Consider the following 12,106-nt stretch of genomic DNA (forward strand, 5'->3'; position numbering starts at 1 on the left):
GTGAGTGAGTGAGTGAGCTAGTGAGTGAGTGAGCTAGTGAGTGAGTGAGTGAGCTAGTGAGTGAGTGAGCTAGCGAGTGAGTGAGCTAGTGAGCTAGTGAGTGAGTGAGTGAGCTAGCGAGTGAGTGAGTGAGCTAGTGAGTGAGCTAGCGAGCGAGCTAGTGAGTGAGTGAGTGAGCTAGTGAGTGAGTGAGCTAGTGAGTGAGTGAGCTAGTGAGTGAGTGAGCTAGCGAGCGGGTGAGCTAGTGAGTGAGTGAGCTAGCGAGTGAGTGAGCTAGTGAGTGAGCTAGCGAGTGAGTGAGTGAGCTAGTGAGTGAGCTAGCGAGTGAGCTAGCGAGTGAGTGAGCTAGCGAGTGAGTGAGTGAGTGAGCTAGTGAGTGAGCTAGCGAGTGAGTGAGTGAGCTAGCGAGTGAGTGAGTGAGTGAGCTAGTGAGTGAGTGAGTGAGCTAGCGAGTGAGTGAGTGAGCTAGTGAGTGAGTGAGCGAGCGAGCTAGCGAGCGGGCGGGCGAGCGTGCGAGTGACAGCGTCCGTGCCTTGTCGGAGCGTGCGTGGTAGAGAGCACGTGGCTCTGGCCCGGGGCTGCCTCCCGTGTAGACGGGGCGGTACTTGTACATGGTTGGGGTCGGGGGACTCCCCACCCCCACATCTACACACACGCACACACGCACACACATAAACAAGCACACACGCACACACGCACATACAACAACAACCGCCATTCGCCACCCAGGATGGATCGTAGGCAGGCCAGCCGAAATGTTTCCAACCGGCGAAGATGCTCCATTAGTGGGGGGGGTCCACGTTTCGCAAGCGTAGAGAAGGGAGGGAATGGCCGTGGCCGAGAAGACCTGAAGCTTAGTGCGGAGCGACAGACCAGGTAGCTTCCACACAGCGTTACGCAACCGGTGAAAAGATATTGCCGCTCGACTGACACATACACACAAACATACACACACACACCACACACATACACACACACACAGACACACCCACATACACACACATACATACACAACAACAAACAACAACCGCCATTCGCCGCTAAGTGGCGGTGACGTCACCACGACGCTTGTGCCAGGCTAGGTGCACCTTGAGGCCACCACTTTAAGTGTCGAACGCCCGCTGGGGGCAGGAGGTCACGGGCCAGACCCAGCAGGTGCCACGGGTCGACTGACTGAGACGACCGAGATGACCGGCTGGTGCACCACCTGTGCCCCCCCTACTGTGCCAACCTGCTGTGCTTTAGCCGCCATTCGTCGCTAAGTGGCGGTGACGTCACCACGACGCTTGTGCCAGGCTATGTGCACCTTGAGGCCACCACGTGAAGTGTCGAACGCCCGCTGGCAAGAGGTCACGGGGCAGACCCAGCAGGTGCCACATAGTTTTACCCGGGCCCGCTCACCGTCGTGAAGGTCCTCAATGATCGTGAGCAGAGGGGGTCAGGGGACTCCGAAAGCACGAAGAACAACCCAGAGGCCCAGGACCTACTGATGGCGTCATACGGCCTCGACCAGGTCAATAAAGCAGAGACGTAGGTCTTGCTGGAATTCCCTACACCTCTGCTGTAGCAGACGGACAGAAAATATGGCGTCTGTGCAGGACCGCCCTTTCCTGAAACCGCATTGGGGCTCCGCAAGCCTCTCCCCCTCAGCGTGCCTGGCAAGGCGACGTTGAATAATCCTTTTGCCAGGACCTTTCCCGGGCCTCACACTGAGGAGTGAGATGCCCCTGTGGTTGTTACGGTCTGTGCGGTTCTCCCTTCTTAAAGAGGGGGGGACCACCAGGGCATCCTCCCAATCCTCCTGCGGAACCCGTCCAGCGGTCCAGATAGTTGTGGGGAGCGGCCGTGTAGAGGCTACGCTGCGCTATGAACCTGGCGACCCGGGTTCGATTCCCGCTCACGGCCAACACAACAAGTGGCGGTTATCTGGACCGGTCCTGGGCCTCCCCTAGGTCGACCCAGCCTCAAATTAGTGACCTGGTGTAGCTGTGCAGTAAACATCGCCAACTGGGGAGACAAAGGCGGCCGGGCGTGGTGCTGGCCACCCACCCCCTCTGTGTGTGCCGTTACCGGCCTTCATAGGTGCTGCTAGCTAACAGCACTTGCCCCAACAGTCTGTTAAGGTTATACAGGGGATCTTTGTGTGTACGTGTGTGTACGTGTGTGTGTGTACGTGTGTGTGTGTACGTGTGTGTGTGTACGTGCGCGTGTGTGTACGTGTGTGTGTGTACGTGCGCGTGTGTGTACGTGCGTGTGTGTACGTGCGCGTGTGTGTACGTGCGTGTGTGTACGTGCGCGTGTGTGTACGTGCGTGTGTGTGTACGTGCGTGTGTGTACGTGCGTGTGTGTGTGTACGTGCGTACGTGTGTGTACGTACGTGTGTATGTGCGTGCGTGTGTGTGTGTACGTGCATGTGTGTACGTGTGTGTGTGTGTACGTGCGTGTGTGTGTACATATGTGTGTGTGTACGTGTGTGTGTGTACGTGCGTGTGTGTGCGTGTACGTGTGTGTGCGTGTACGTGTGTGTGCGTGTACGTACGTGTGTGCGTGTACGTACGTGTGTGTGTACACGTGTGTGTGTACACGTGTATGTGTGCACGTGTGTGTGTGCACGTGTATGTGTGTGCACGTGTGTGTGTGTGTGTACGTGTGTGTGTGTACGTGTGTGTGTACGTGTGTGTCTGTACGTGTGTGTGTGTGTGTACGTGTGTGTACGTGTGTGTGTGTACGTGTGTGTACGTGTGTGTGTGTGTGTGTACGAACGTGTGTGTGTGTACGTGTGTGTGTACGTGTGTGTGTGTACGTATGTGTGCGCGTGTGTACGTGTGTACGTGTATGTGTGTGTACGTGTGTGTGTGTACGTGTGTGTGTGTACGTGTGTGTGTACGTGTGTGTGTGTCTGTACGTACCGTCAGATGCCAGCCCCAGTTTGCGGGAGAGCTCTGGGTAGCGTCCGGGGTCCGGCTGGGGTGGTGGTGGAGCCTCCGAGTCCACAGACTGACTCTCTAGAGCATCCAGACTTCCCTTGGACTGTAACACACACACACACGTACACACACAAACACACACGTACACACACAGACACACACAGACACACACATACACACACAGACACACACAGACACACACAGACACACGTACACACACAGACACACACAGACACACACACAGACACACACAGACACACGTACACACACAGAGACACGTACAAAACAACAACAACAACCGCCATTCGCCACTAAGTGGCGGTGACGTCACCACGACGCTTGTGCCAGGCTATGTGCACCCTGAGGCCACGTGAAGTGTCGAACGCCCGCTGGCAGGAGGTCACGGGGCAGACCCAGGTGCCACGGGTCGACTGACTGAGATGACTGGCTGATGCACCACCTGTGCCCCCTACTGTGCCAACCTGCTGTGCTTTAGCCACCCGGCGCTCCGCTCGTTGTTGTGAGCGTCGCTCCTCCGCCCTCCGTTGTTGTGGGAGGGCGACTGCCTCCAACTGCCCAGTAGCAGCATCCTTCACAAGCCTCCTCCACAGAGGCCGATCTTGACACCGCTGGTACCGGTCATCGGCAAGTCCACTCAGCTCCACGTCCTCTTATACCACGTCACTCCATCTCTTCTCTAGCCCATGCCGCCCCCGTTTAGCCCCCTCGATCCGGCTGAACAAAAGCTGTTTCGACATGCGGTGGCTGGGCATGCGGGCTACATGACCCAGCCATCGCAGCCTTGCCCACCGGAGGAGCTCACCGATGGGACCTTGCCCAGATCTTTCAAGGATTTGTGAGCTCCTCACACAATCCAGTCTGGTTAAACCCAGGATGGATCGTAGGCAGGCCAGCCTAAATGTTTCTAACCGGCGAAGATGTTCCATTAGGGGGGTCCACGTTTCGCAAGCGTAGAGAAGGGAGGGAATGACCGTTGCCGAGAAGACCTGAAGCTTCGTGCGGAGCGACAGACCAGGTAGCTTCCACACAGCGTTACGCAACCGATGAAAAGATATTGCCGCTCGACTGATTCGGAGTGAGACCTCTGCTGTTAAACTGGAGCCAGTCATAAGCACACTGCCCAGGTATGGGAAACTCTCCACTCTCTCCACAACTGCCCCATCACCGATTGGGAGTTGTGGGGGTGGAGTGTCTGATGGTACAAAACACCCAGGCAGGTGCTTAGTTTTGGTGGGGCTGATGGTAAGGCCCCACCTCTTAGTGGCACGCTCCAGTCTCAGCAGCAGCGTCTCCAACTCCTCCTCTGACTGAGCAGCTATTACCAAATCATCAGCATACATAACGTGGTTGAGCAATAGGGAGCCATCCCTTGACCGCACCCGGGCATCGATCAGCCTCCCATTATATCTGTACCATATGGAGATTCCCCCGGTACAGCTATTGAAGGCTTCACGAACTACGTGGTCAAAATAGATGTTAAATAATATGGGAGCCAGAGGACATCCCTGTCGCACCCCAAGGTGTACAGAGAATGGCTCTGACTCCCGGCCACGTAGTTTTACCCGGGCCCGCTCACCATCATGAAGGTCCTTAATGATCGTGAGCAGAGGGTCAGGTGCTCCAAAAGCACGAAGAACAACCCAGAGCCCAGGCCTACTGATGGTATCATAGGCCTTGACCAGGTCAATAAAGCAGAGGTGTAGGTCTTGTTGGAAATCCCTACACCTCTGCTGTATCAGACGGACAGAAAATATGGCATCTGTGCAGGACCGCCCTTTCCTGAAACCGCATTGGGGCTCCGCAAGCCTCTCCTCAGCGTGCCTGGCAAGGCGATGTTGAATAATCATTGCCAGGACCTTTCCTGGCACACTGAGGAGTGAGATGCCCCTGTAGTTGTTACAGTTTGTGCGGTCCCCCTTCTTAAAGAGGGGGACCACCAGGGCATCCTTCCAATCCTGTGGAACCCGTCCAGTGGTCCAGACTGTTGTTATGATGTCATATAGGGCAGTCTGTGCACAAACGCCACCCTCCCTCAGCATTTCGTTTGGGAGTTCATCTCTGCCCACTGCCTTTCCTGGTCTCAGACTCCGGATCGCCTTCAGTACTTCCTCAACAGATGGCACCTCAGCCAGCCACTCACAGGGGGTGACTTCTCATCAGATAACTGAGACCAGGCCACGTTAGGTTGGAATGGGGTCCTGGGTGTACACCCACCACCGGAGTGGAAGAATGGCAGGCGCATCTTACAGATGACTAGTCGATGGTCAGTGGGCAGATCAGCTCCACGGTAGGTTCTGGTGTCAAGGACATAGGCTCGTATCCGCTGTTCCGTCACTATGTAGTCCAGTAGATGTTCTTGCTTGGACCCGGCGTGCATCCATGATGTTGTGTGGATGTGCCGATGCCGGAACAGCGTGTTGGTAATTACAAGCCCATAGGCTGCACAAAAATCTAGCAGCCTCCTGCCGTTGTTATTGAGCTGATCTGGCCCATGCCCTCCAATCACTCCAGACCAGGTGGCAGCATCATGACCAACTCGGGCATTGAAGTCACCCAAAATGATGACTCTATCCCGAGGGGCCACTTTAGCCAGCACCTGTGACAGGAGGTCATAGAAGGCATCTGACTCATCGGCCTTGCCTGCATCCCTCCACGGATGTTCGTCTTCGGTGGGGACATACGTAACCACGACCACCACTCCTTGCCTCCGGTTGATGGGAAGGCGAGCCCAAAGTAGCCTGGGGCTTACAGCTTCCCACACCTCACCGCCACGCTCCCACGCCCCCTTCATTCTTTCGTTTAGAAGAAGAGCCACACCCTGTTGTTTGACAGTCTGCTGCCCCGAGTAGAGGACCGTCCACCCCTCATGGTGGCAGGAGCCAGAACCGGTCCACCGGACCTCCTGAATGCCGCAGAGATCCAGGCGGTACCGGTGCAGCTCCCGACAGAGGAGCGGCAGCCTCTCCTCCGCAGTGAGCGTTCGAACATTCCACGTGGCCACCTTTAGTGGCTTTTCGTTGTTTCTGGAGGAGCCCCGAGGGTAGAGATTCAATCTCCTGGCTCCGCCAATTGGGGTTTGGCCAGGAGACGTCATAGACGCCTGTCCCCCCGGGGCCTCCGGCACAAGCTTATTGATTAGATATTTTAAACGTGGTCTAGTGGTCATCTATTGAAAGGGTGGAGGGGTTACCAGCCCCTCGCACCCGTCCAGAGCCCCCGTTTAGCCGCTGTGGTGGCTATGGGACGAAAGGCCAATCGCAGCGTTGCCTATCCGGCACCACGAGGAGGTGGGGGGTTGTTTTGCAGACAGACCGTGCGTGCGTGTGTACACGTACGTGTGTACACGTGTGCGTGTGTACACGCACGTGTGTGTACACGCACGTGTGTGTACACACGTGTGTGTACACGTGCGCGTGTGTACACGTGTGCGTGTGTTGTGTACACGTGTGCGTGTGTGCGTGTGTACACGTCTGTGTGTACACGTGCGTGTGTACTAGTGTGTGTACACGTGTGTACACGTCTGTGTGTACACGTGCGTGTGTGCGTGTGTACACGTGTGTGTACACGTGTGCACACGTGTGTGTGTACACACACACACGTGTGTGTACATGTGTGTGTGTGTACACGTGTGTGTGTGTACACGTGTGCGTGTGTACACGTGTGTGTGCGTGTGTGCGTACACGTGTGTGTGTGTACACGTGTGTGTACACGTGTGTGTGTGTGTACACGTGTGTGTACACGTGTGCGTGTGTACACGTGTGTGTGTACACGTGTGTGTGTGTACACGTGTGTGTGTGTGTACACGTGTGTGTGTACACGTGTGTGTGTACACGTGTGTGTGTGTACACGTGTGTGTGTGTACACGTGTGTGTGTACACGTGTGTACACGTGTGTGTGTGTGTGTGTACACGTGTGTGTGTGCGTGTGTACACGTGCGTGTCTGTGTGTGTACACGTGCGTGTGTGTGCGTACACGTGTGTGTGTGTGTACACGTGTGTGTGTGTACACGTGTGCGTGTGTACACGTGTGTGTGCGTGTGTGCGTACATGTGTGTGTGTGTACACGTGTGTGTACACGTGTGTGTGTGTGTACACGTGTGTGTACACGTGTGCGTGTGTACACGTGTGTGTGTACACGTGTGTGTGTGTACACGTGTGTGTGTGTGTACACGTGTGTGTGTACACGTGTGTGTGTGTACACGTGTGTGTGTGTACACGTGTGTGTGTGTGTACACGTGTGTGTGTACACGTGTGTACACGTGTGTGTGTGTGTGTACACGTGTGTGTGTGCGTGTGTACACGTGCGTGTCTGTGTGTGTACACGTGCGTGTGTGTGCGTACACGTGTGTGTGTGTGTACACGTGTGTGTGTGTACACGTGTGTGTGTGTACACGTGTGTGTGTGTACACGTGTGTGTACACGTGTGTGTGTGTGTGCGTGCGTCTCTCACCCTGCTGCGGTGAGCGTGGATGCCGTTGTCGGTGAGCGTCACCTTCAGCTGAGCCTCCTCCTCATTGGGCGTCACGAAGGGCGGGGACAGCGCCGCCGAGGGGAGGGGCCTCTTGGCACGCGGGCGGCCCACGTAGCTGGGGGGGGGGGCACGGGGGGCACGGGGGGGGGAGGGGGGGGGAGACGTGGGGGGGGGTCACAAGTTGGTTGCCAAACGGGGTCACCACAGACGTCACTGCCATGTGTAACACTGTGTAACACTGTGTAACGTTGTGTAACACTGTGTAACGTTGTGTAACACAATGTTACACAACGTTACACAGTGTTACACAGTGTTATGTTACACTACGCTGTGTAACTGTGTAGCACTGTGTGACTGTGTAACACTGTGTGACTGTGTAACACTGTGTAACTGTGTAACACTGTGTAACTGTGTAACACTGTGTAACTGTGTAACACTGTGTAACACTGTTTAACTGTGTAACACTGTGTAACGTAACACTGTGTAACTGTATAACGTTGTGTACCGCTGTGTAACTGTATACCGCTGTGTACCACCGTGTACCGCTGTGTACCGCTGTGTAGCTGTGTACCGCTGTGTACCGCTGTGTAGCTGTGTACCGCTGTGTAACTGTGTAACACTGTGTAACTGTGTAACACTGTGTAACTGTGTAACACTGTGTAACTGTGTAGCTGTGTAACTGTGTAACACTGTGTAACACTGTGTAACTGTGTAACACTGTGTAACTGTGTAACACTGTGTAACGTTGTGTAACACTGTGTAACGTTGTGTAACACTGTGTAACTGTGTAACACTGTGTAGCTGTGTAACACTGTGTAGCTGTGTAACACTGTGTAACTGTGTAACACTGTGTAACTGTGTAACACTGTGTAACTGTGTAACATTGTGTAACACTGTGTAACTGTGTAACACTGTGTAACTGTGTAACACTGTGTAACTGTGTAACACTGTGTAGCTGTGTAACACTGTGTAACTGTGTAACACTGTGTAACATTGTGTAACTGTGTAACACTGTGTAACTGTGTAACACTGTGTAACACTGTTTAACTGTGTAACACTGTGAAACTGTGTAACACTGTGTAACTGTGTAACACTGTGTAACTGTGTAGCTGTGTAACTGTGTAACACTGTGTAACTGTGTAACATTGTGTAACACTGTGTAACTGTGTAACACTGTGTAACTGTGTAACACTGTGTAACTGTGTAACACTGTGTAGCTGTGTAACACTGTGTAACTGTGTAACACTGTGTAACTGTGTAACACTGTGTAACTGTGTAACACTGTGTAACACTGTTTAACTGTGTAACACTGTGAAACTGTGTAACACTGTGTAACTGTGTAACACTGTGTAACTGTGTAACACTGTGTAACTGTGTAACACTGTTTAACTGTGTAACATTGTGTAACTGTGTAACGCTGTGTAACTGTGTAACACTGTGTAGCTGTGTAACACTGTGTAACTGTGTAACACTGTGTAACTGTGTAACACTGTGTAACTGTGTAACACTGTGTAACTGTGTAGCACTGTGTAACACTGTGTAACTGTGTAACACTGTAACTGTGTAACACTGTGTAACTGTGTAACACTGTGTAACTGTGTAACACTGTGTAACTGTGTAACACTGTGTAACGTAACACTGTGTAACTGTGTAACACTGTGTAACTGTGTAACACTGTGTAGCTGTGTAGCACTGTGTAACACTGTGTAACTGTGTAGCACTGTGTAACACTGTGTAACTGTGTAACACTGTGTAACGTTGTGTAACACTGTGTAACTGTGTAACACTGTGTAGCTGTGTAGCACTGTGTAACACTGTGTAACTGTGTAGCACTGTGTAACACTGTGTAACTGTGTAACACTGTGTAACTGTGTAGCACTGTGTAACACTGTGTAACTGTGTAGCACTGTGTAACACTGTGTAACTGTGTAACACTGTAACGGTGTGTAACACTGTGTAACTGTGTAACACTGTGTAACTGTGTAACACTGTGTAACTGTGTAACACTGTGTAACTGTGTAACACTGTGTAACTGTGTAACACTGTGTAACTGTGTAACACTGTGTAACTGTGTAACACTGTGTAACTGTGTAAAATTGTGTAACTGTGTAACACTGTGTAACTGTGTAACACTGTGTAACTGTGTAACACTGTTTAACTGTGTAACACTGTGTAACTGTGTAACACTGTGTAACTGTGTAACACTGTGTAACTGTGTAACACTGTGTAACTGTGTAACACTGTGTAACTGTGTAACACTGTGTAACTGTGTAACACTGTGTAACTGTGTAACACTGTGTAACTGTGTAACACTGTGTAGCTGTGTAACACTGTGTAGCTGTGTAACACTGTGTAACTGTGTAACACTGTGTAACTGTGTAACACTGTGTAACTGTGTAACACTGTGTAACTGTGTAACACTGTGTAACTGTGTAACACTGTGTAACTGTGTAACACTGTGTAACTGTGTAACACTGTGTAACTGTGTAACGTAGTAACACTGTGTAACTGTGTAACACTGTGTAACTGTGTAAAATTGTGTAACTGTGTAACACTGTGTAACTGTGTAACACTGTGTAACTGTGTAACACTGTTTAACTGTGTAACACTGTGTAACTGTGTAACACTGTGTAACTGTGTAACACTGTGTAACTGTGTAACACTGTGTAACTGTGTAACACTGTGTAACTGTGTAACACTGTGTAACTGTGTAACACTGTGTAACTGTGTAACACTGTGTAACTGTGTAACACTGTGTAGCTGTGTAACACTGTGTAGCTGTGTAACACTGTGTAACTGTGTAACACTGTGTAACTGTGTAACACTGTGTAACTGTGTAACACTGTGTAACTGTGTAACACTGTGTAACTGTGTAACACTGTGTAACTGTGTAACGTAGTAACACTGTGTAACTGTGTAACACTGTGTAACTGTGTAACGTTGTGTACCGCTGTGTAACTGTGTAACACTGTGTAGCTGTGTAACACTGTGTAACTGTGTAACACTGTGTAACTGTGTAACACTGTGTAGCTGTGTAACACTGTGTAACTGTGTAACACTGTGTAACTGTGTAACACTGTGTAGCTGTGTAACACTGTGTAACTGTGTAACACTGTGTAACTGTGTAACACTGTGTAGCTGTGTAACACTGTGTAACTGTGTAACACTGTGTAACTGTGTAACACTGTGTAACTGTGTAACACTGTGTAACGTTGTGTAACACTGTGTAACTGTGTAACGTTGTGTAACACTGTGTAACTGTGTAACACTGTGTAACACTGTTTAACTGTGTAACACTGTGTAACTGTGTAACACTGTGTAACGTTGTGTAACACTGTGTAACTGTGTAACACTGTGTAACTGTGTAACACTGTGTAACTGTGTAACACTGTGTAACTGTGTAACACTGTGTAACTGTGTAACACTGTGTAACTGTGTAACGTAACACTGTGTAACTGTGTAACACTGTGTAACTGTGTAACACTGTGTAACTGTGTAACACTGTGTAACTGTGTAACACTGTGTAACTGTGTAACACTGTGTAACTGTGTAACACTGTGTAACTGTGTAACACTGTGTAACTGTGTAACACTGTGTAACTGTGTAACACTGTGTAACTGTGTAACACTGTGTAACTGTGTAACACTGTGTAACTGTGTAACACTGTGTAACTGTGTAACACTGTGTAACTGTGTAACACTGTGTAACTGTGTAACACTGTGTAACTGTGTAACACTGTGTAACTGTGTAACACTGTGTAACTGTGTAACACTGTGTAACTGTGTAACGTTGTGTAACTGTGTAACGTTGTGTAACTGTGTAACGTTGTGTAACTGTGTAACACTGTGTAACTGTGTAGCTGTGTAACTGTGTAACACTGTGTAACTGTGTAACACTGTGTAACTGTGTAACACTGTGTAACTGTGTAACACTGTGTAACGTAACACTGTGTAACGTAACACTGTGTAACTGTGTAACACTGTGTAACTGTGTAACACTGTGTAACTGTGTAACACTGTGTAACTGTGTAACACTGTGTAACTGTGTAACACTGTGTAACTGTGTAACACTGTGTAACTGTGTAACACTGTGTAACTGTGTAACACTGTGTAACTGTGTAACACTGTGTAACTGTGTAACACTGTGTAACTGTGTAACACTGTGTAACTGTGTAACACTGTGTAACTGTGTAACACTGTGTAACTGTGTAACACTGTGTAACTGTGTAACATTGTGTAACTGTGTAACATTGTGTAACTGTGTAACATTGTGTAACACTGTGTAACATTGTGTAACACTGTGTAACACTGTGTAACTGTGTAACACTGTGTAACTGTGTAACACTGTGTAACTGTGTAACACTGTGTAACTGTGTAACACTGTGTAACTGTGTAACACTGTGTAACTGTGTAACACTGTGTAACTGTGTAACACTGTGTAACACTGTGTAACTGTGTAACACTGTGTAACTGTGTAACACTGTGTAACGTTGTGTAACACTGTGTAACGTTGTGTAACACTGTGTAACTGTGTGTAACACTGTGTAACGTTGTGTAACACTGTGTAACGTTGTGTAACACTGTGTAACTGTGTAACACTGTGTAACTGTGTAACACTGTGTAACTGTGTAACACTGTGTAACACTGTGTAACTGTGTAACACTGTGTAACTGTGTAACACTGTGTAAC

The 12,106-nt window shown here is 50.1% G+C and overlaps 1 protein-coding gene across 1 annotated transcript in view; it reads right to left on the reverse strand.

The window, feature by feature from the left end:
- The window catches only part of LOC116936857 (uncharacterized), a 69,920-nt gene that overhangs the window by 6,223 nt on the left and 51,591 nt on the right, over nt 1-12,106 (reverse strand). Inside the window, exons 7-9 of the mRNA XM_076057698.1 lie at nt 7,398-7,533; nt 2,910-3,030; nt 533-645 (exon numbers count right to left, since the gene is read on the reverse strand). Coding sequence (XP_075913813.1) covers nt 533-645; nt 2,910-3,030; nt 7,398-7,533 — 370 coding nt within the window. The remainder of the gene's footprint in view (nt 1-532; nt 646-2,909; nt 3,031-7,397; nt 7,534-12,106) is intronic.

Source organism: Petromyzon marinus, chromosome 84, assembly GCF_048934315.1.
Source record: "Petromyzon marinus isolate PM22_M1 ecotype Great Lakes invasive population chromosome 84, UKy_Petmar_22M1.pri1.0, whole genome shotgun sequence".
In the NCBI taxonomy this organism is placed as follows: domain Eukaryota; kingdom Metazoa; phylum Chordata; class Hyperoartia; order Petromyzontiformes; family Petromyzontidae; genus Petromyzon; species Petromyzon marinus.